Source organism: Muntiacus reevesi, chromosome X (genome assembly GCF_963930625.1).
Source record: "Muntiacus reevesi chromosome X, mMunRee1.1, whole genome shotgun sequence".
Taxonomy (NCBI): Eukaryota; Metazoa; Chordata; class Mammalia; order Artiodactyla; family Cervidae; genus Muntiacus; species Muntiacus reevesi.
In genome coordinates this window covers 9,285,123-9,306,751 of record NC_089271.1, presented here as the reverse complement: position 1 = coordinate 9,306,751, position 21,629 = coordinate 9,285,123, and the positions used below count along the sequence as shown (strand labels likewise).

The window sequence follows — 21,629 nt, the reverse complement described above, 5'->3', positions numbered from 1 at the left end:
CCACTCAACTCCGCCATTGTAGTGTGAAAGCAGTTGTAGACAGTTCTGAAAGGAATGACTGTGGCTATGTGCCAATAAAACTTTATTTGCAAAAACAATCAGTAGATGGGGTTTGGTTCACAGGCAATAATTTGCCAGGCCCTGGCTTGTCATCATCCCCATTTCATAGATTAGGAAAACGAAGCATGGGGAGAGAAAGAAAATAAGCTTGTGAAAAGCCACATGGCTGGAAAGTGGCAGAACTGGGACTCAAGCCCAGGCAGCCAAGCTTGCCAACCTTTGCTTTTAGCCACTGCCCCAAGCTGCCCCTGTGTCAACTCATCCTTGTCTGGGATGCTCATCTCCTGAAATTTGCCTGACTCATTACCTCACCTCTATAAGAGTTAGTTCAAATATCACCTTCTCAGTAAGGTTGCCCTGGAAACCTTCTCAACATTCCTGATGCCCCTCTCTTTCCTCTACCTTCTCTTTTTCTTTGGGGCTTATCACCTTTTAACTTGCTATGTAATCGACTCATTGATTATGTTTATTTCTTATCAGTTTCCTCCACTGGCCTGGACACTCCATGACAGAAGAGCTCTTTGTTTTGTTCCCCAGTGAATCCACAGTATCTAGAATGGTGCCTGGCTTATCAAAGGTGCTCGTTAATATTTGCTGAATGAGTGAAGTCCATTTTTCCATCATGTTACTCTAACATATTTTGGCAACTTTTGTACTAGCAATCGATAGCTAATAGACTAAGGCAAAAAGTAAAAATGCACTGTTATACCAACCAAATGTTCAAAATTTACTAGAATTTCTGTTTTTGAAAAAAAAATGCAGAATAGATAAATAATACAAAATTAACCGAGATACGCTGCTACGTCACTTCAGTTGTGACCGACTCTGTGCGACCCCATAGACGTCAGCCCACCAGGCTCCCCCGTCCCTGGGATTCTTCCAGCAAGAACACTGGAGTGGGTTGCCATTTCCTTCTCCAATGCATGAAAGTGAAAAGTGAAAGTCAAGTCTCTCAGTCGTGTCCGACTCTTTGCGACCCCATGGACTGCAGCCTACCAGGCTCCTCCATTCATGGAATTTTCCAGGCAAGAGTACTGGAGTGGGTTACCATTTAGAAGTATTAAATATTCCTAAAGATCTGTTGAGAAGGAGTACTTGAAGAATCAAGAGAAGAAGAATTAGCAAAAGTTATTTTGTTGAGTTCATAAGGGAATAACCTCTTTGAAGAGTCCAAACAGGAGTGTCACAGCTATGCAAACACCCTCAACTTTGCCCGGAAACTCATGAGGAAGGGATTTCCTTGCCACTGGAGATGTGTTTATTTTGGAGTTATAAAGAACTAGGCAGCCCTTTTCAGAAATGTTGGTTGTGAGCCTGGTATTTAAACTTACGCCATACTTCAGCAAGTATTAATTATTAGTAAATGACAGGTGGCCACAGTAGAAAACAAAAGAAATTCAGCCCCAGGCATGGTTTATCTAAGTGGCATGCCAATTTTCCCACCCTTAACTTACTGATCTGGTCTTTTCTTCTGCTTCTCACCTATGCGGAATCACAGTTCAGCTGTGCATGCATGCATGCTAAGTCGCTTCAGTCGTGTCCGACTCTATGCAACACTATGGCCTGTAGCCCACCAGGCTCCTCTGTCCATGGGATTCTTCAGGCAAGAATCTGGAGTTGGTTGCCACACCCTCCTCCATCTTACTCATAGTGGAATCGTTTATTCATGAATTCAACATACATTTCTTAAGAGTTTTTGGTATCACTAAAACTGCTAAGTTTTTGAAAGGGAGACCAATTTAGAGGAATGATGGTTAAAATTAATTATAACTTTGTGTGTGTGTAAACATGCTTAGTCACTCGGTCCAGTCTGACTCTTTGCGACCCTTCAGGCTCCTCTATTCATGGAATTCTCCAGGCAAGGATACTCAAGTGGGTTGCCATTCCCTTCTCCAGGGGATCTTCCTAACCCAGTGACCAAACTCCAGTCTCCTACATGGCAGGCAGATTCTTTACCATCTGAGCCACCAGTGAAGTCCAATTATAACTTTAATTACCATGTATTCAGGGCTTGCTGGGAACTCATCATACTCAGCAAGCAATTCACTTCCATTGTCTTGTACCATCACTACAAACCTGGGAGTAAGTCTTATTCTTTGCTCCATCTTATTTATGAGAAAACTGAGGCTTAGAGATGTTCTGAATCAAGCCAAAGAGCTCATAACCATGTGAATCCAAGTCTTTACTGCCATCCCAGTGGGTCTCAATCTTTATTGTGCAAAGATGAGAATCTCCTGAGGATTCTGGTTTATGGCAAGGTACTTGGGTCCTGTTCCTTGTGACTCTAATTCCCTGAATCTGCCTTAGAGCCCCCAAAGCTACATGTTGACAAGAATCATCTGCCCAGGTAATTCCACTGCCCCAGGTCTACAGATTATATTTTGAGCAGCCTTGCATCACTTGTTGGCTCACTGGGCTTTGAGAAGTTTACAGTTGGATAAGGTTAAAGGGATGCTGCAATTAGAGACTAGTCTCCAGGGCATAAGAAAACAATGTGGTATAGACCAAAACCAAAATTATTTCAATCAATTTTGTTTCATGGGAAAATCAAGTCTGTTTGTAAAGATGCGATTTAGCTCAAAAGAATGACTTTTCCGAATAAATCACAGATATTAGATGGTTGGTTTTTCAGTTTGCCTTTTGCTTCTTTTTTCTCAATGTGGAGACATATACTTCTGGTGGGAAGGAAATCTCTTTAGTTAATGCTTTCGGTGATTTGTTCTCCAATTAATGAAGATTTGAGGCTTTTTTGTTTATCTCTTTTAAATTGACTTGTGGTGCTTGTGCTTCTTAATGCTAATTCTAAATAACTTCTAGGATTCTGCTTGTTTATTTATATGATATACAGAATAATACATGTATAATATACATAATCATGGATAGCAGGCATAAGGGTATGTATAAGGGTGCATACCTTTGATGATAAACAAAACTGATACATGAGTGTTAATATCTTCTGACACCATCATTTTAAGGAGATTGTGTGTGATTTGGACCTAACAGCAGACCTAACTTACGCTAGGCCAGGCTCTCTCCATCTCTGTATCATGAACATTTGGAGCCAGGTAGTTCTCGTTATGGGCACAGGGGGCTGTCCTCTGTATGGCAGGATGTTGAGCCAATCCCTGATGTCTACTCACTAGTTGCTAGTAGGAAACCCCACCCGAGAGTCCTGATAGCCAAAAATGTTTCCAGAAATTGCCAAATGTCCCCTGAGGGGGCAAAATCACCCCCAAGAATCACTCTGCTATATCCTTTTGTTACCCTTTATTAATGCTGTCCCATGGTATCCCAGAATGAAAGGATGTTTTTATAAAATCAAGATCTTTTGTCTACCCAGAAACATTGGGTCACTTTCAACCTCACATTTATGAAATGAAAGTAAATTAGAAATCTTCCACTTTCAATCTAAAAGAAAAAAATCCTGTGACAACCTCTCAAAAACTGGATCTGGAGAGCCTTAAAATGAGTCATCCACTTAGGAGATAAACAGTCACCGAAGAAAAATGCTGGCCTGGAGTGTGTATTTCAGAATTGAGGAACAGCCAGAAACATCTAGGCTGTGCTGGTGGGCTTTGGCATGCTTCTGGGTGCTTGTTTATTGCTTCGTGGCCCGTGTAGTGAGTGTCACAAGGCAACATTTGACCTTTGTGTTTGTGTCTTCCTGCTCATAAGAGATCTGATGTGTGAGTGTCATAGTTTCGTTATTCCACAGGTCTGATATTCTTACACGTATTTTCTGCCCTCATATTCTGGCATTTGGGGGCTCATCTACAGGCTTTGTTTCAAAAGACTGTTTCTTAGCAATTTATTCAAATCCAGAAGATATTCTCCCTCATAGACACAGTATTACGTGAGTTGGTGAGGTTCCAATTTCCTATTGGACTCATGATGTACCTTATTCATGTAGTCCTTAGACTGACAGATATTTATTATTTGTGAATTATTTCTTCTTCAGTGATAATTATTTGCCAGGTACTATCTTGGGTACTGGGAACACCAAGGTCAGTAAAGCAGACAAGGCTCTTGCTCTCATGAATCAAGCTGATATATATAGCTCATGATGCAGGGTGCTAGGGACTGGGTCTTGACCACGTGAGAGTAGAGGCCAAATAAATATGCATAGGATCCAATCTCTTTATACCAAGGGTTGGCAAACTACAGTCAGTGGGCCAAATTGTTTTTGTATGACCTCCATGCCTAGAATGGTTTTTGCATTTTTAAATGGTTGAAAAAAGTCAGAAGAATATTATTTTGTAACTTGAAAATTATATGATATTAGAATTTTAGTGTCTATGACTAAAAGACACTTACTCCTTGGAAGGAAAGTTATGACCAACCTAGACAGCATATTAAAAAGCAGAGACATTACTTTGCCAACAAAGGTCCGTCTAGTTGTCTAGTCAAGGCTATGGTTCTTCCAATAGTCACGTATGGATGTGAGAGTTGAACTGTAAAGAAAGCTGAGCGCCAAAGAATTGATGCTTTTGAACTGTGGCATTGTAGAAGACTCTTGAGAGTCCCTTGGACTGCAAGGAGATCCAACCAGTCCATCCTAAAGGAGATCAGTCCTGGGTGTTCCTTGGAAGGACTGATGAAGCTGAAACTCAGCCACCTGATATTTGGTGGCTCAACTTTGACCACCTGATGCGAAAAACTGACTCATTTGAAAAGACCCTGATGCTGGGAAAGATTGACAGCAGGAGGAGAAGGGGACAACAGAGGATGAGATGGTTGGATGACATCACCGACTCAATGGAGTTGAGTTTGGGTAAAATCCAGGAGTTGGTGATGGAAAGGGAGGCCTGGCATGCTGCAGTCCATGGGATCTCAAAGAGTTAGACACAACTGAGCGACTGAACTGAACTGATGACTAAAATTTTATTGGAGCTTTTGTTTACATGTGGTTTATGGCCGCCTTTGTGCTGCATTGGCAGATCTGAGTAGTTGTGACAAAGATTATATGAACCACAAGCCTGAAATATTTACTATGTGTAACTTTCTAAAATTCTAGTTAGTGGAAAAAGTGCTTTCAGGATTCCAGTCTTGGAAACTTTACAGCTTAAATCATTGGTGGGATACCTATAGTGTGAAGTAGCACTTTAGCACCAGGAGATAAAAATCTGACAGGTCTTGATCTACCTTCTACAGTGTTTGGGAGCTTATTGTCATCTGAACTCAGTCCCCTTGACCTCACCAACATTCTCTTCTAATGCTCCCTCCTATTCCTTCTCTGTTAGTTTCCTATTGTGACAAATTATCATAAATTGAAAGCATCAGAAATTTAATGTCATACAGTTTTGAATGTCAGTCTCACTCTACTGAGATCAAAGGCTGCATTCCTTTTGGGGGCTCTGGGGGAAAATCTGTGCCTTACCTTTTCCAGCTTTCAGTAGCTGCCTACATTTCTTGACTTATGGCTCTTTCCTCCATCTTTAAAGGTGTCAGCCTAGTATCTTCAAATCAATCTCTCTCTCTCTCTCTCTCTCTCTCTCACACACACACACACACACACACACACAGCCACCTCTTCCTCCCTCTGGTAAGGACTCTTTGATGATGGTGCATTCGTCTGGATAATCCATAATAACCTCACTGTCTCAGGATCCCTTAACTTAATCACATCTACACAGCCCCTTTTGCCAGGTAAGGCAACACAGTCACAGGAATTAAGAGGTGGCCATCTTTGGGGGCAGGGGTTATTATTCTGGCTGCCACACCTTCTGTCTAGCAACTCCGCACTATACTTCTCTCTGCCTCCGCAGAACGGATTGCAGGCTGAAGAGCATCTCTCAAGCTTTGTATCCACCAGCCAGGATGTTGTAGTGGCTAAGAGTATAGGCTTTCATCTCTGAGTGTCAGGTTCAAGTCATTTGCTGTTGTGGTTGTTGAATGAATGAGGAATGAATGAGGTTATGGCATCACTGCATTTGTTCAATAAAAGAAAGCAGAACACGCTTACTGCTGGGTGCCTTAAAGCTCACATTTTGTTTCAGAAAATCGCATCTTCTGGTAAAGTTGCATCTTTCTTTGGTGGTAGTGAGTGTCTTGAATTTTCTAGGGAGAGCAGACTTACTAGAACCCAACCCGAATCTGGTCAACATTTGACCACAGTGATTCTCAATCCTGATTGCGTGGGCCAATCAGAAAACCATATATATGCTCAATATATGTGCTCAACTGCAGAGCAGATACTGCACCAAAACTTCTGTGAGGTTATTAGTCTAGTCTCTGTCTTTGCTCATATTTGACAGTTTTCATAATATAAAGGCAAATATATTTTACACACATAAGCACTGTGATTCTGGGGATTCTAGGAAGAGGCAACCAGGAGATGTGGAAAGCTCATGGACTGCCCCCCCCACACACACACTAGTCTGTATGGTTCCCATGGGCGCCGCATCTGGGGACTCTGTCCTAAGCTGTAGCAACCTGAATGAAGAAGTGAGGAGGCAGGAAGAAAAAAAGCTGATTTTAGACTTCATTGAGAATGCTTCATTGAGAATACTCTGATTTGAACTTTAGGATAACTTGCATAAACCTTGGATGAATGTTTTGAGAAAAAGTTCTTTAAGTTTAAAGGATGATGTGGATTGAGACAAGGAAGGTGGATGCATTCAACTAAGTATCCTAAGTCCCCTACATATGAAAGAGCTCTGTTCCAAGATTGAGATCAGAAGTCCAATTTATTCGTTAAGTTCAACAAAGTTAGCCTAGGTGCCCAACTAACACAGTTGGCTATATAGTACTGTACTGTAATAAGTTTATAATACTTTTCATACAAATAATACATAAAAAACAAACAAACACAAAAAATAGCAAGCCTTTATGTTTGTCTCTGGACATCCTGGACTTGAAATAAAGATATTGTACTACTGTACTCTATACAGTTGTTGTTATTTAGTCGCTCATTTGAGTCTGATTCTGCGACGCCATGGACCATATCCCACCAGTCTCCTCTGTCCATGGGATTCTCCAGGCAAGAATATTGAAGTGGGTTGCCATTTCCTTCCCCAGGGGATCTTCCTGACCCCTGGATCACTAAATTATCATACCTTAAAAAGCAATCCAACTGTAATTCTAAGACATGTTTGCAGCTTTCCCAGCCATTGTGTTGTGACATTTCCTTGCTCTATGTGTGCTTGGCTCTGAAATTAGACATCTTATTCTCAAAATGTCTCTACTGCATTAAGGATAAAAATTAAAATGAAGAATACTGTTCTAGGTCATTTAGACCAGTCACACACCTCCTGACTTTATCACAAGATATTGTGAAAGAATATGGGTTTAGCCTGTGAGTTGTGTTCATTTTATAATTTCCCCAAAATGAACCTCGTGTTTCCAACTTTAAAAAAACATGTTGAAATTGCACGTACTTAATTTGAAACACAGTCATGAAAAATTCACAATGGTGGAAATATAAACTGGGAACACTGAGAAAATTGGGACCTAGGGGAAGATGGAGATTATTTGATGTATTATGACTGCTGATTGGCAAGTAGTAGCAAAAGACAATGGGATGGTGGAGAGGATGAAGGGTGATGAACTGAAGTAGCCCATACAGGCTTTTCCAAGTCTGAATGAACTCTTTCGGCTTCAATTATTCAAGTTTCTGGTACATTATGTTTGTGATTATGAAACAACTTGGTCCATTACCCATAATCAAAAATGTAACTGAATGATATTTTTAAGATGTCACACATTTGATAATACACAGCTTTTGAGATGTCTTCATAGTCCCTGTTCATTTATTATTTGATAACTTTCTCTCCTAGGAACATTGTTTTTTCAGCCATGTCCTAAGGATGGGGTTAAGAACCAATTGATTCTGGGGACAGTTTCATCTCCTTTGAGAAATGACGTTTCCAAAGCCTGATCAATGCAGTTGCTGTGCTTTCAAGAACGTGCCCCATTCTTTCCTCTTTCTGGGTTTGTCTGTAGCCTTCTCTGGAACCATCAACTGCTGCAAGAACTAAAATTGCAGGAGATAGCAACCCCATACATTCAAGTCTTTACAAATAGACCAAGCCTTTTCTCCCTTTTGGCTAATAATTCCAAATTTTCCAAAGAAGTTACAAATTCTACAAAGTTAAGAGTCATGGGCTATGATGTATAATGGACTCAGAGGAATTTAAAACACCACACTTCGTTTTTTATTATGCTAAGTGTAGTCATTTGTGAACAGTTTCCAAAACTATGTATTACTTGATTGCAAAGGGACTAATGTAGTTGAGAGAAGAAGACTCAAGAAAGATGTAAACTGGCCGGCTTCTATTTTGCCAGATTTGGGAATGTGTTTTATTTATTTATTTTTAGAGATAAAATATCACTTTCAAAATTTGAACATCTTTCTTCTCCACATGCCCCCACACACACACTCACACACACACACACACACCAGACCTAATTCCCTTCTGCTCATTCTCATCTTGGTGATTTAGTGTATCATCCTCCCAGTTGCTCAAACCAGAAATGTTTAAGTCATCCTAGATTGCCCCTTCTCAACCTCCCACTAGATACAGTTTGTCCCCAAGCATCTTTGTGGTTCTAAGTATCTCTCCATCTATTCCAATTTCAACCAGCATCCTACCTAGTCCAGTGTCTCTTCTGATCTCTGCATCTTCGGCTTGCTTTCTCCCTCAATTCCTATAGAACTAACTGTGTTTCCAGTCACCTTTCCCTTATGCAAATCTGATCATGTTCCTCTCTTAACCAAGGTTCCTTAATGACTAGCCATCACTGGCTGAGTAAAATCCTACAGAGATAGCTCTCCAGGAACTGGCCCTGATTTCTATGTGGCTTTACCTCCTGCTGTTTCCTTTCTTCTAGCCTTGTAATTTCCCCCAAACAAGCCTGTTCTCTCAAATTCATTTGCCTTGGCACCCACTGATTTTTTTTTTCAATGTTGCATTTCTACTGAGCAAACCCTTACTCTTCTTACTCAACTTCAAGCCTCCAGTGAAACACTGCCTTCCTATAAAGCTTTCCTTCATCCCCAGATTGATATCAAAGCCTTTTATTCTAGGCATCCCATTGCATTTGGCTCTTACTTCTAATATCACCATCTCTGTATTTCATGGACTGAGTGTGTTCTTCGTACCAAAATTCAACTCCTTAAGGACAAGGACTGTTGTCATTTTGATAATCTCAAGCCTAGTACTGTTTTTAGCATGTAATAGGTGTTCATTACATTTTGTTCAAATTAATTATGCAGCAGGACATTTGTTGTTGTTTACTCAGTCATGTCTGACTCTTTGCAACCCCCATGAACCCCATGAACTATAGCCTGCTAGGTTCTCTGTCCATGAAATTTTCCAGTCAAGAATCCTAGAGTGGGCTGCCAGTTCCTTCTTCAGGAGATCCTCACAACCCAGGGATTGAACCTATGTTTCCTGCTTTATACCCAGGTTCTTTACCACTGAGCCATCAGGGAAGCCCTGGAGGACATAGTAAATAAAAAAAAGTATCTTGTAGGGATTGGTTTATTTCACTTGAGCCATAAACTAATATACATAGGTTGCAAATTGTGGCCCACTGTCCAAATCCAGCCTTCACCTTCTTTTGTAAATGAAGTTTGATTGGCACACAGCCATACCCATTCACTTATAAACTATGGTTGCTTTCATGCCACAAAGGCAGATCTGAGTAGTTTTGACAGTGACCACGTGGCCCACAAAGCCTGAAATATTTACTTTCTGGCCTTTTACAGAAAAAGATAGCCAACCCCTGCTACAGATAACAGAGCCATTGGAGGGCATATATTCTAAATGCTTTTAAAGAATAGGTATGTAATTCCATTTTGACACTTCAGGTAGCAATGGGCTCCATTTGATACCTAAACTTCATATTTAAAAATCCCCGGGGAGTTCCAATGCAGGGGACCTGAGTTCAATCCCTGGTCGGGGAACTAAGATCCCACTTGCTTTGTGGTAAAGCCAAAAAAAAAAAAAAAAGAAATAACCAACTCATCTGGAACTTCCCATCTGAGATGCACTTGTGTGTGCATGTTTAATGAAACATAGCCTTCCCTGTGAGGTCTTTCCCAGCGGCTCCCCCCCACCCAATCTAACACTGTAAATCTTTGTCCTCTGCTAACACTGCCGACCCCTTCCCTGCTTTCCCTCCCCCATCCTTAGCTGTTGTTATTCAACATACTATATTCTTTGCTTACCCTGGTTTATTTTCTACTTCTGCCAAAGTGGTTCAGTGGTAAAGAATCCACTGGCCAAGGAAGAGACACGGGTTTGATCCCTGGGTAGAGAAGATCTCCTGGAGGAGGAAATGGCAACCCACTCCAGTATTATTGCCTGGAAAATCTCATGAACAGAGGAGCCTGGCGGGCTCCATGGGGTCACAAAGAGTCGGACACGACTGAGCAACTGAGGATGCACACCGGAGTATGATGTCTCCATTTGCTAAAACAATGAATAAATCAATCAGTGAAATCCCAGATAAAGAGGGGAAAAAATCCAAGAATTAGTATACTTCCATTTACTCTTTGGAATAAACCATTTAGGCAGGAATTTGCTACCAGTATGGAAGAAAGGTGTCTTAATAGTTTCTGGGGCCAGTCTTTCTGTCTCTCTTCTTTCAGGTGAATAATTAATGACAGTGATGAACTCTTTGGGGATTCCTTAATGTTTCCCGCATCCACAGCAAATCCCTGGCTGTGTCTGTGGGGCCCAACACTGTTCCTTCTCCCAGAACTTTTCTTGATTGTTGAGGAAACAATAGCTACCTCATCAAAGCTGTTGTACCCTGGCTGATATCTGTGATTCCTAGGAATTCCTTCTCTGTGAGGGGACATTAGGTTTCAGAGGACTGCGAGGTATTGTTTCTTATGTCATCACTTTCTCACTGTCTGTGTCAAGGGTAGAGATATTCACTCTCAGTGGAATCAGCGGTGTGTATGTGTGCACACAAACAAACCCAGGATTGTGGGAATCTCTGCTTTGATTCTTTTATATGGAGTATTTTCACATCACATGTCCATATGTATGTGTACTTTTTATCTATCATACCTGTATACTTACAATGATGAAAATAACTCATTAGATTGCTATAAAATAGAAACTCAGTGGTTACAATTTAGCATACAATTTAAAAGCCTAAGTCTTCTTATTTTTTATTTATTTATTTATTTTTTTAATTTTATTTTATTAGTTGGAGGCCAATTACTTCACAACATTTCAGTGGGTTTTGTCATACATTGACATGAATCAGCCATTGAGTTACACGTATTCCCCATCCCGATCCCCCCTCCCACCTCCCTCTCCACCGGACTCCTCTGGGTCCTCCCAGTGCACCAGGCCCGAGCACTCGTCTCATGCATCCCACCTGGGCTAGTGATCTGATTCACCATAGATAATATACATGCTGTTCTTTTGAAACATCCCACCCTCACCTTCTCCCACAGAGTTCAAAAGTCTGTTCTGTACTTCTGTGTTTCTTTTTCTGTTTTGCATATAGGGTCATCGTTACCATCTTTCTAAATTCCGTATATATGTGTTAGTATGCTGTAATGTTCTTTATCTTTCTGGCTTACTTCACTCTGTATAATGGGCTCCAGTCTCGTCTATCTCATTAGAACTGATTCAAATGAATTCTTTTTAACGGCTGAGTAATATTCCATGGTGTATATGTACCACAGCTTCCTTATCCATTCATCTGCTGATGGGCATCTAGGTTGCTTCCATGTCCTGGCTATTATAAACAGTGCTGCGATGAACATTGGGGTGCACGTGTCTCTTTCAGATCTGGTTTCCTCGGTGTGTATTGGAAGAATCAATATTGTCAAAATGGCTATTCTACCCAAAGCAATCTATAGATTCAATGCAATCCCTATCAAGCTACCAACGGTATTTTTCACAGAACTAGAACAAATAATTTCACAATTTGTATGGAAATACAGAAAACCACGAATAGCCAAAGTAATCTTGAGAAAGAAGAATGGAACTGGAGGAATCACCCTCCCTGACTTCAGACTCTACTACAAAGCCACAGTTATCAAGACAGTATGGTACTGGCACAAAGACAGAAATATAGATCAATGGAACAGAATAGAAAGCCCAGAGATAAATCCACGAACCTATGGATACCTTATCTTTGACAAAGGAGGCAAGGATATACAATGGAAAAAAGACAACCTCTTTAACAAGTGGTGCTGGGAAAACTGGTCAACCACTTGTAAAAGAATGAAACTAGAACACTTTCTAACACCATACACAAAAATAAACTCAAAATGGATTAAAGATCTAAATGTAAGACCAGAAACTATAAAACTCCTAGAGGAGAACATAGGCAAAACACTCTCTGACATAAATCTCAGCAGGATCCTCTATGACCCACCTCCCAGAATATTGGAAATAAAAGCAAAACTAAACAAATGGGACCTAATGAAACTTAAAAGCTTTTGCACTACAAAGGAAACTATAAGTAAGGTGAAAAGACAGCCCTCAGATTGGGAGAAAATAATAGCAAATGAAGAAACAGACAAAGGATTAATCTCAAAAATATACAAGCAACTCCTGAAGCTCAATTCCAGAAAAATAAATGACCCAATCAAAAAATGGGCCAAAGAACTAAACAGACATTTCTCCAAAGAAGACATACAGATGGCTAACAAACACACGAAAAGATGCTCAACATCACTCATTATTAGAGAAATGCAAATCAAAACCACAATGAGATACCATTACACACCAGTCAGGATGGCTGCTATCCAAAAGTCTACAAGCAATAAATGCTGGAGAGGGTGTGGAGAAAAGGGAACCCTCTTACACTGTTGGTGGGAATGCAAACTAGTACAGCCACTATGGAAAACAGTGTGGAGATTTCTTAAAAAACTGGAAATAGAACTACCATATGACCCAGCAATACCACTTCTGGGCATACACACCGAGGAAGCCTAAGTCTTTTTAGTTTAAGTCCTGGTTGATTTCAAGTCTTGTAAGTTTTACAATTTGGGGGAAATTACTTAACCTTCTTAAGCCTCAATTAATCTATATTATATTTGTGTGCTGCATTTGCTCAGTCGCTTCAGTCATGTCCAACTCTTTGCAGCCCTGTGGACTGTAGCCCACCAGGCTCCTCTGTCCATGGGATTCTCCAGGCCAGAATACTGGAGTGGGTTGCCATGCCCTCTTCCAGGAGATTTTCCCAATGCAGTGATCTAACCCACATCTCCTGCATTGCAGGTGGATTATTTACCCAGTGAGCCACCTGGGAAGCCATATTATATTTATACCTGCTATATATTACTATAATATCAACATAATGTAGCCTAAGTAAACATTGTGATAATGCATCATAAGTATATATTATATATAATAATAATGCATTGTGTCATATATTATAAATATACTAGATTGTATTATTATATAGTTGTTATTAAATATTATACAAGATAAGGTCAGAAACGCTAACTGCCTCTTAAGGTTGTTTGAAGGAGTAACTAAAAATCCCTTGACACCATCACTGGTACACGGGAGGCTATCAACATATGTTTCCATTCCCATGTCTAGCGTGCATGATGGCAATTCAGTTCAGTCACTCAGTTGTGTCTGACTCTTTGTGACCCCGTGCACACCAGAATTACCTGTCCATCACCAACTGGAGCTTGCTCCAACTCATATCCATTGTGTCAGTGATGCTATACAACCATCTCATCCTCTGTCATCCCCTTCTCCTCCTGCCTTCAATCTTTCCCAGCACCAGGGTCTTTTCCAATGAGTTAGTTCTTCACATCAGGTGGCCAAAGTATTGTAATTTCAGCTTCAGCATCAGTCCTTCCAACGAATATTCAGGACTGATCTCCTTTAGGATGGACTGGTTGGATCTCCTTGTAGTCCAAGGGACTCTCAAGAGTCTTCTCCAACACCACAGTACAAAAGCATCAATTCTTTGGCACTCAGCTTTCTTTACAGTCCAAATCTCACATCCATACATGACTACTGGAAAAACCATAGCTTTGACTAGACAGACCTTTGTTGGCAAAGTGATGTCTCTGCTTTTGAATATGCTGTCTAGGTTGGACATGGCTTTTCTTCCAAAGAGTAAGCATCTTTTAATTTCATGGCTGCAGTCACCATCTGCAGTGATTTTGGAGCCCCCCAAAATAAAATCTGTCACTGTTTCCATCGTTTCTCCATCTATTTGCTATGAAATGATGGGACCAGATGCCATGATCTTAGTTTTTTGAATGCTGAGTTTTAAGTCAACATTTTCACTCTCCTCTTTCACTTTCCTCAAGAGGCTCTTTAGTTTTTCACTTTCTTCCATAAGGGTGGTGTCATCTGCATCTCTGAGGTTACTAATATTTCTCCCAGCAATCTTGATTCCAGCTTGTGCTTCATCCAGCCCAGCATTTCACATGATGTACACTGAATATAAGTTAAATAAGCAAGGTGACAATATACAGCCTTGATGTACTCCTTTCCTGATTTGGAACCAGTCCATTGTTCCATATCCAGTTCTAACTGTTGCTTCTTGACCTGTGTACAGATTTCTCAGGAGGCAGGTCAGGTTGTCTGGTATTCCCATCTCTTGACTTTGCATTCCAGGATGTCTGACTCTAGGTGAGTGATCACACCATCGTGGTTATCTAGGTCATGAAGATCTTTTTTGTATAGTTCTTCTGTGCATTCTTGCCACCTCTGCTTAATATCTTCTCCTTTGGTTAGGTCCATATATTTTCTGTCCTTTATTGTGTCCATCTTTGCATGAAATGTTCCCTTGGTATCTCTAATTTTCTTGAAGAGATCTCTAGTCTTTCCCATTCTGTCATTTTCCTCTATGAGGAAGGCTTTCTTATCTCTCCTTGCTATTTTTTGGAACTCTGCATTCTAATGGGTATATCTTTCCTTTTCTCCTTTGCCTTTCGCTTCTCTTCTTTTCTAAGCTATTTCTAAGTCTTCCTCAGACAACCATTTTGCATTTCTTTTTCTTGGGGATGGCCTTGATCCCTGTTTCCTGTGCAATGTCATGAACCTCCATCCATAGTTCATCAGGCACTCAGTCTATCAGATCTAATCCCTTGAATCTATTTGTTACTTCTACTATATAATCATAAGGGATTTGATTTAGGTCATACCTGAATGATCTAGTGGTTTTCCCTACTTTCTTCAATTTAAGTCTGAATTTTGTAATAAGGAGTTCATGATCTGAGTCACAGTCAGCTCCTGGTCTTATTTTTGCTGACTGTCTAGAGCTTTCCCATCTTTTGGCTGCAAATAATAGAATCCATCTGATTTCGGTATTGACCATCTGGTGATGTCCATGTGTAGAGTCGTCTCTTGTGTTGTTGTACAAGGCTGTTTGTTATTACCAGTGCATTCTCTTGGCAAAACTCTGTTAGCCTTTGCATGATGGCAATTAGCAGTAGTGTTTTCTGTTACTGAGAAATAAAAATGAAAAAGTTTGCATGTGTTCCCATAAAAGAGAGGAAGCAGTATCTTGAAGTATCTTTCCACATGGTTTTTTTTGTGTCATTTTATGAGATCGGGTGACCTAGAAGATTCTCCAGACTGGGATGTTTGCAATTGACTGAGAAAATCCACAGTTAACCAAGAGTGGGTTGGATTTTACGGACTGAGAGCTGATTTTGAAACACAAAAATGAAGTTTGCTTGACATTATGACCAGTTGAGGGAGAGGCTGAGGTTTGTGAGTCGCAGATCACTGTGTGACCGTTGATGTTTCCCCCTTTGGTCTGCAGGGTGATTTCACCTGGAACAGTATGTCGGGCCGCAGCGTGCGGCTGAGGTCAGTGCCCATCCAGAGCCTCTCAGAGTTGGAGCGAGCCCGCCTACAGGAAGTGGCTTTTTATCAGCTGCAGCAGGACTGTGACCTGAGTTGTCAGATCACCATTCCCAAAGGTAAGGCCCCATTTTGCCATTCCGTGGGGGGTGTTGCCAGTCAAACAAAAGCTCTGCCAGAGTTACAAGCTGCAGATTCGTCTCAGCCCCACCACAGATCCAGGAAGGAAGCTACAGCTTCTGGGGTCATTGGCTGGCATTGGGGTCCGGTTTGAAAGATGTGTTCAATAGGACAGTTTACATGTCAACTAATATGTTTATTAAAAAGAAGATTGACTTGGAGCATTAAAGGGGAAAGCCACGTGCATCTCAACAGTCTATGTGGCTTCAGCACAACCAGTTAAAAAGAAGTTTCAAAAAAGTCAACCTAAAAAATTAGAAGAAAAACCATCTCAATATGATTTCAAAATAACCAGTTAAATGGTTTAGCAATTCTGTTAAAATCATCCTTTGACCTTATGCAAACCCAGAATCAGTTATTATACCAATGTTAACTCATTTTTATCCACCTGGCATTCTCTGTTAAGGTTCACCATTATAATGCTGAAGCCAGTGCAGACCTAGTTGTCTGATGTTTTTACAAACACAGATCCTGATTCTGGTAAAAATGGGAAACATATATTTGAAAGCCTTTGATCTGTAAAGCCTATTTCTGAATGTTTTCTATTTTCTATAAAGGCACTTTTAAATATGCGTTAGCGTATACAGAAAGGTAATTTGAGGTGAAGTGAAAAGCTGTGATTCTACACAAATAGAGTAAACCTGACATAAAAAGAGTGTTGGCTGCTGTGCCTAAAACTTATATATAAAAGCTAGATTGCTTTGACAGATTTCAGTATCTGCAGAACTCCTCCTTTGTTTTCTTTTATTGAGGGATCGAGGGAATGCTTCATGAATAGTTATTCATAAAATAATTCATATCATGCATACGCACATACACGTAGATACGTGGTTCTCAACCAAGGATGGTTCCCGCAGCCTCAGGTTTAAATCCCCAGAATTTAGCAATGTCTGGCTCCACTTTCAGTTTTCACAGCTTAGAGGAAGGATGCAGCTGACATCTAGGGGTTAGAAGCCAGGGATGCTGTTAAACATCCTATAATACACTGGACAGTCCCTCACAGCAAGCATTGTCAGGTCCCAAGGGCCCAAATGTAGAGATTGAGCAACCTGAATATACACATGAACACACGTGCTTACATTTCGTCAACAACAGTGCCGATGGGGCTATTTTCTGGGCTTATTTGTGGCTAATGGAAACAGTACTAGCGTGGGAGTCTGAAGACTAGAACATGAGGACTTGTCTGGTCATTTCCCCTCCACGGGTGAGCTTGTGTAATTCACCTCTCTAGTAGGAGGTTCAGTTTCATTGACTAGAGAGAGCAGGACAAAAACACTGACCCCCCAGAATTTTTCACTGGATGATGACTTTCAGGGCCGCTTTTATTCTTTTCCTTAAAAAATTCTTTAAAAAATTTTAGTATAGTTGGTCTACAGTGTTATATTAGTTTCATGTATACAGCATAGTGATTCAGTATTTTTACAGACTATACTCCAAAGTTAGTGTAAGATAATGGTTATGGTTCCTTGTGCTGTACAATATATCCTAGATGCTTATCTATTTTATACATAGTACTTCATACCTCTTAATCCCATATCCCAGTCTTGCCCATCTCTTCCCATTCCAAACTTGTAATCATTAGTTTGTTTTCTATATCCATGAGTCTATTTCTGTTGTGCTATATACATTCATTTATTTTTTGCATTCCACATATGAGTGGTATCATTCAGTATTTGTCTTTCTCTGTCTGACTGATTTCACTAAGCATAATATTCTCTAAGTCCATCCACATTGCTTCAAATGGCAGAATTTCTTTCTTTTTATTCCTGAGTAATATTCTATTGTGTGTGTGTGTATATACATATATATATATATATATATATATATATATATATATATATATATATATACCCCATCTTCTTTATCCACTCATATGTTGTGAATACTTCAGTTGCTTCCATATCTTGGCAATTATAAATAATTCTGTCATGAAATATTGGGGTACATGTGCCTTGGTTCAGTGATAAAGAATCTGCCTGCTAATGCAGGAGACGCGTGTTAGATTCCTGGGTCAGGAAGATCTCTTGGAGGAGGAAATGGCAACCCACTCCAGTATTCTTGCCTGGGAAATCCCATGGACTGAGGAGCTTGATGGGCTACAGTCCATGGGGTCACAAATAGTCGGACATGAGTTAGCAACGAAACAATTTGAATGTGTGTTTTTTTCTAGGCTATACTCGAGTGGAACTGCTGGATAATATGGTAGTTCTATTTTTAGTTTTCTGAGGACCCTCCATATTATTTTCCACAGTGGCTGCACCAGTTTACATTCCCACAAAGAGTGTTGAAGGATTCCCCTTTCTCCACATCCTCGCCAACATTTGTTGTTTGTAGACTTTGTGATGACATCCATTTGGCAGATGTGAGGTGATATCTCATTGTGATTTTGATTTGCATTTTTCTGATAGTTAGTGATGCTGAGCATCTTTTTATCTGCCTCTTGGCCACCTGCATTTCCCTTTTTGGAAAAATGTCTATTCAGGTCATCTGCCTGTTTTTTAGTTGCGTTATTTGTTTTCTTTAATACTGAGTTGTATGAGCTGTTTTTGTATGTTGGATACATACACCCCCTTATTGGTCACATTGCAAAAATTTTCTCCCATTCCGAAGTTGTCTTTTTTTTCCCCTTCTTCTCTACTGCATGGCATGTGGGATCTTAGTTCCCTGACCAGGGATCTAACTTGTGTCCCCTGCATTGGAAGCATGGATTCCTAACCACTGAGAGTCCCCATAGGTTATCTTTTTGTTTTTTCAAGGGCAAAATTTTAAGTTTAATTACACCCTGTTTGTTTATTTTTGCTTTTATTTCTTCTTCCTTAGGAGATAGATCCAAGAAAATATTGCTCCGACATGTTGAAGAGTGTTTTGCTTATGAACTTTATGATTTCAAGTCTTATATTTAGGTCTTTAATCCATTTTGAGTTTATTTTTGTATATGGCATGAGAAAGTGTTCTAATCTCATTTGTTTGCATTGACTCTTTTAAAAAAAATTATGTTTTATTTATTTTTGCTTGCACTGGGTCTTTGTTGCTGCCCCTGGGCTTTCTTTAGTTGTGGTGACTGGGGGCTACTCTCTAGTTGTGGCCTACAGGCTGCTCATTGAAGTAGCTTCTGTCATTGGAGAGCATGGGCTCTAGAGCACGTGGGCTTCAGTAGTTGCAGTTTGCGGGCTCCAGAACTCAGACTCCATAGTTGTGGCGCATGGGCTTAGTTGCTCTGCAGCATGTAGAATCTTCCCAGACTAGGGATTGAACCCATGTCCCCTGCATTGGCAGGCAGTTTCTCTACCAGTGAACCACCAGGGAAGTCCTAATCTCATTTTTTTTACATGTAGCTGTTGAGTTTTCCCAGCACCACTTATCCAAGAGACTGTCTTTTCTCCATTGTGTATTCTTGCCTCCTTTGTCATAGACTAATTGACCAGAGGTGTGTCAGTTTATTTCTGGGCTCTATGTGCCTAATTCTGTATCAGTACCACACTGCTTGGATTACTGTAGTCTAAGGACTGGGAAGGTGATATCTCCAACTTTGTTCTTTATTCTCAAGATTGCTTTGGCAATCCCAGGTCTTGTGTGGTTCCATACAAATTTTAGGATTATTTGTTCTAGTTCTGTGGAAAGTGTCATGGGTATTTTAATAGGTATTGCATTAAATCTGTAGATTGCTTTGGGTAGTATGGCCATTTAAATAATATTAATTCTTCCAGTCCAAGAGCATGGGATATCTTTCTATTTCTTTCTATTATTTTCAGTTTTCTTCATCAATCTTTTATAGTTTTCAGAGTATAGGTTTTTCACCTCCTTGGTTAAGTTTATTCCCAAGTATTTTATTCTTTTTGATGTGATTTTAAATGAATTTTTTTTTTACTTTTTTCTGATAGTTCATTATTATTGTATAGAAAAGCAACTGATTTCTGTATATTATTCTTGCATCCTGCTACTTTACTGAATTCATTGATTAGTTCTAATACTATTTTGGTGGAGACTTTAGGGTTTCCTATAGAAAATATCATGTCCTCTGCAAATAGTGGTAGTTTTACTTATTCCCGTCTAATTTGGATGCCTTTTATTTCTTTTCCTTGTCTGATGGCTGTGGCTCGGACTCCCAATACTATGTTAAACAGAAGTGGCAAGAGGGGCCACTTTTATTCTTTAAACTGGTATCTTGGACTCTGTTGAAGGCCATGAAAGAGTTCAGGAGAAGACAGATGTAGGTTAGGCCAAGGGACTGGTGGGACAGGCACATTTTACTGACTGATGCATGGCTCCTGTGGCTTTTGCATCATACTCTGATTCCCTGGTGGCTCAGACGGTAAAGCGTCTGCCCAAAGTGAGGGAGACCCGGGTTTGATCCCTGGGTTGGGAAGATCCCCTGGAGAAGGAAACGGCAACCCACTCCAATACTCTTGCCTAGAAAATTCCATGGACGGAGGAGCCTGGGGGTCTACAGTCCATGGGGTCGCAAAGAGTCGGACACGACTGAGTGACTTCACCTCACTACTTGACACCACAACCGTAGCCAGTTCCTCCCAGGAGGAAATTCCTAGCCTTGTTATATCTTTTCATGCTAATGTGACACAGAGATCCTCACCTCAAGTAAGAAGAAAATCCCTTTGGCAGTTGGTGAAAAATGAGTATTAATCGCCATCAGGCCGGGTTGCTGCTTCTTCCTAGGACAATCTCATTCTGCCTCATCTTGTCTTTGTTTGGTTTTAAGGTGGAGACGAAACCTGCCCTTGCTTCCCTATTAATTAACAAGATGGCCCAAGTGGGATCCAAGAGCCCTGTCTCTGTTTTATAAGAACAGATGATCTTTCAGTTCCTAAGAAAAAATTTTATTAGAAATGTTGGCAAGCACAATTTATAGTGAAGGAAATGATGACTCTAAAAAGTTATGTGAAACCCAGATTTGAGACATATCAGATGAGATAACAAGAAATAAATATTCTTTGTAATTTTGTTTTCAAATCCGTTAATTTGATGTTTCTCTTTTTTCTTGCTCTTTAAAGAGTCCATTAAATAAATAACCTTTAACAAACAGAGAATTTTATAGAACTTATCTGCTAGAAGCTCTGTCTCCATTGCTTATTTCTGCGACTATGTGGGTCCTAGTACATTCAGGGAAAGATTTGTTCTATCAAGATGTTCAAAGCTGTTTGGGCTACAGGAGTTACTTTGACAGTTTCTATCAAAATGGGAGCTAATGATTTGCAAATCATCTCTTACTTATGAAAGAGAGAAGGAAGTGTGTGGCTGGGTGGGAAAAAACAGACATCACCCAAGAGTTCTAAAACTACTGTTTGGGTGAGATGATTATAGACATTGAATATTTACCAAGATCAAATGCATGGCCGGTGCTGAGTGCTGTGATGGCAGCTTTGGTCTGAGGCTGGCCGCTTTTGTTCCATGCAAAAACCTAAATAGAGGTTCTAAACAGAGTCAGAGTCACTGTATGAATTTACTCAGGAAAATAAATACAAACGCCACGGTCTAGAACCTAAACTAATGATATAAAGCCTACTGAGATAGTGGGTACAATGAAAATGGAAACATATTCAAGCTCACAATTTTGCTCTTTGTTACCTTAGAATGACTGCGCCTGCGTGCTCAATCACTCAGTCACGTCCAACTCTT

At 40.2% G+C, this 21,629-nt stretch overlaps 1 protein-coding gene across 7 annotated transcripts in view; it reads left to right on the top strand.

Moving 5' to 3' along the window:
• Positions 1-21,629, top strand: part of ARHGAP6 (Rho GTPase activating protein 6) — a 514,399-nt gene that overhangs the window by 411,970 nt on the left and 80,800 nt on the right. For all 7 annotated transcript variants that reach the window (XM_065915770.1, XM_065915769.1, XM_065915772.1 and 4 more), the window contains exon 2: positions 15,775-15,934. In XM_065915770.1, the coding sequence (XP_065771842.1) occupies positions 15,775-15,934 (160 nt within the window). The remainder of the gene's footprint in view (positions 1-15,774; positions 15,935-21,629) is intronic.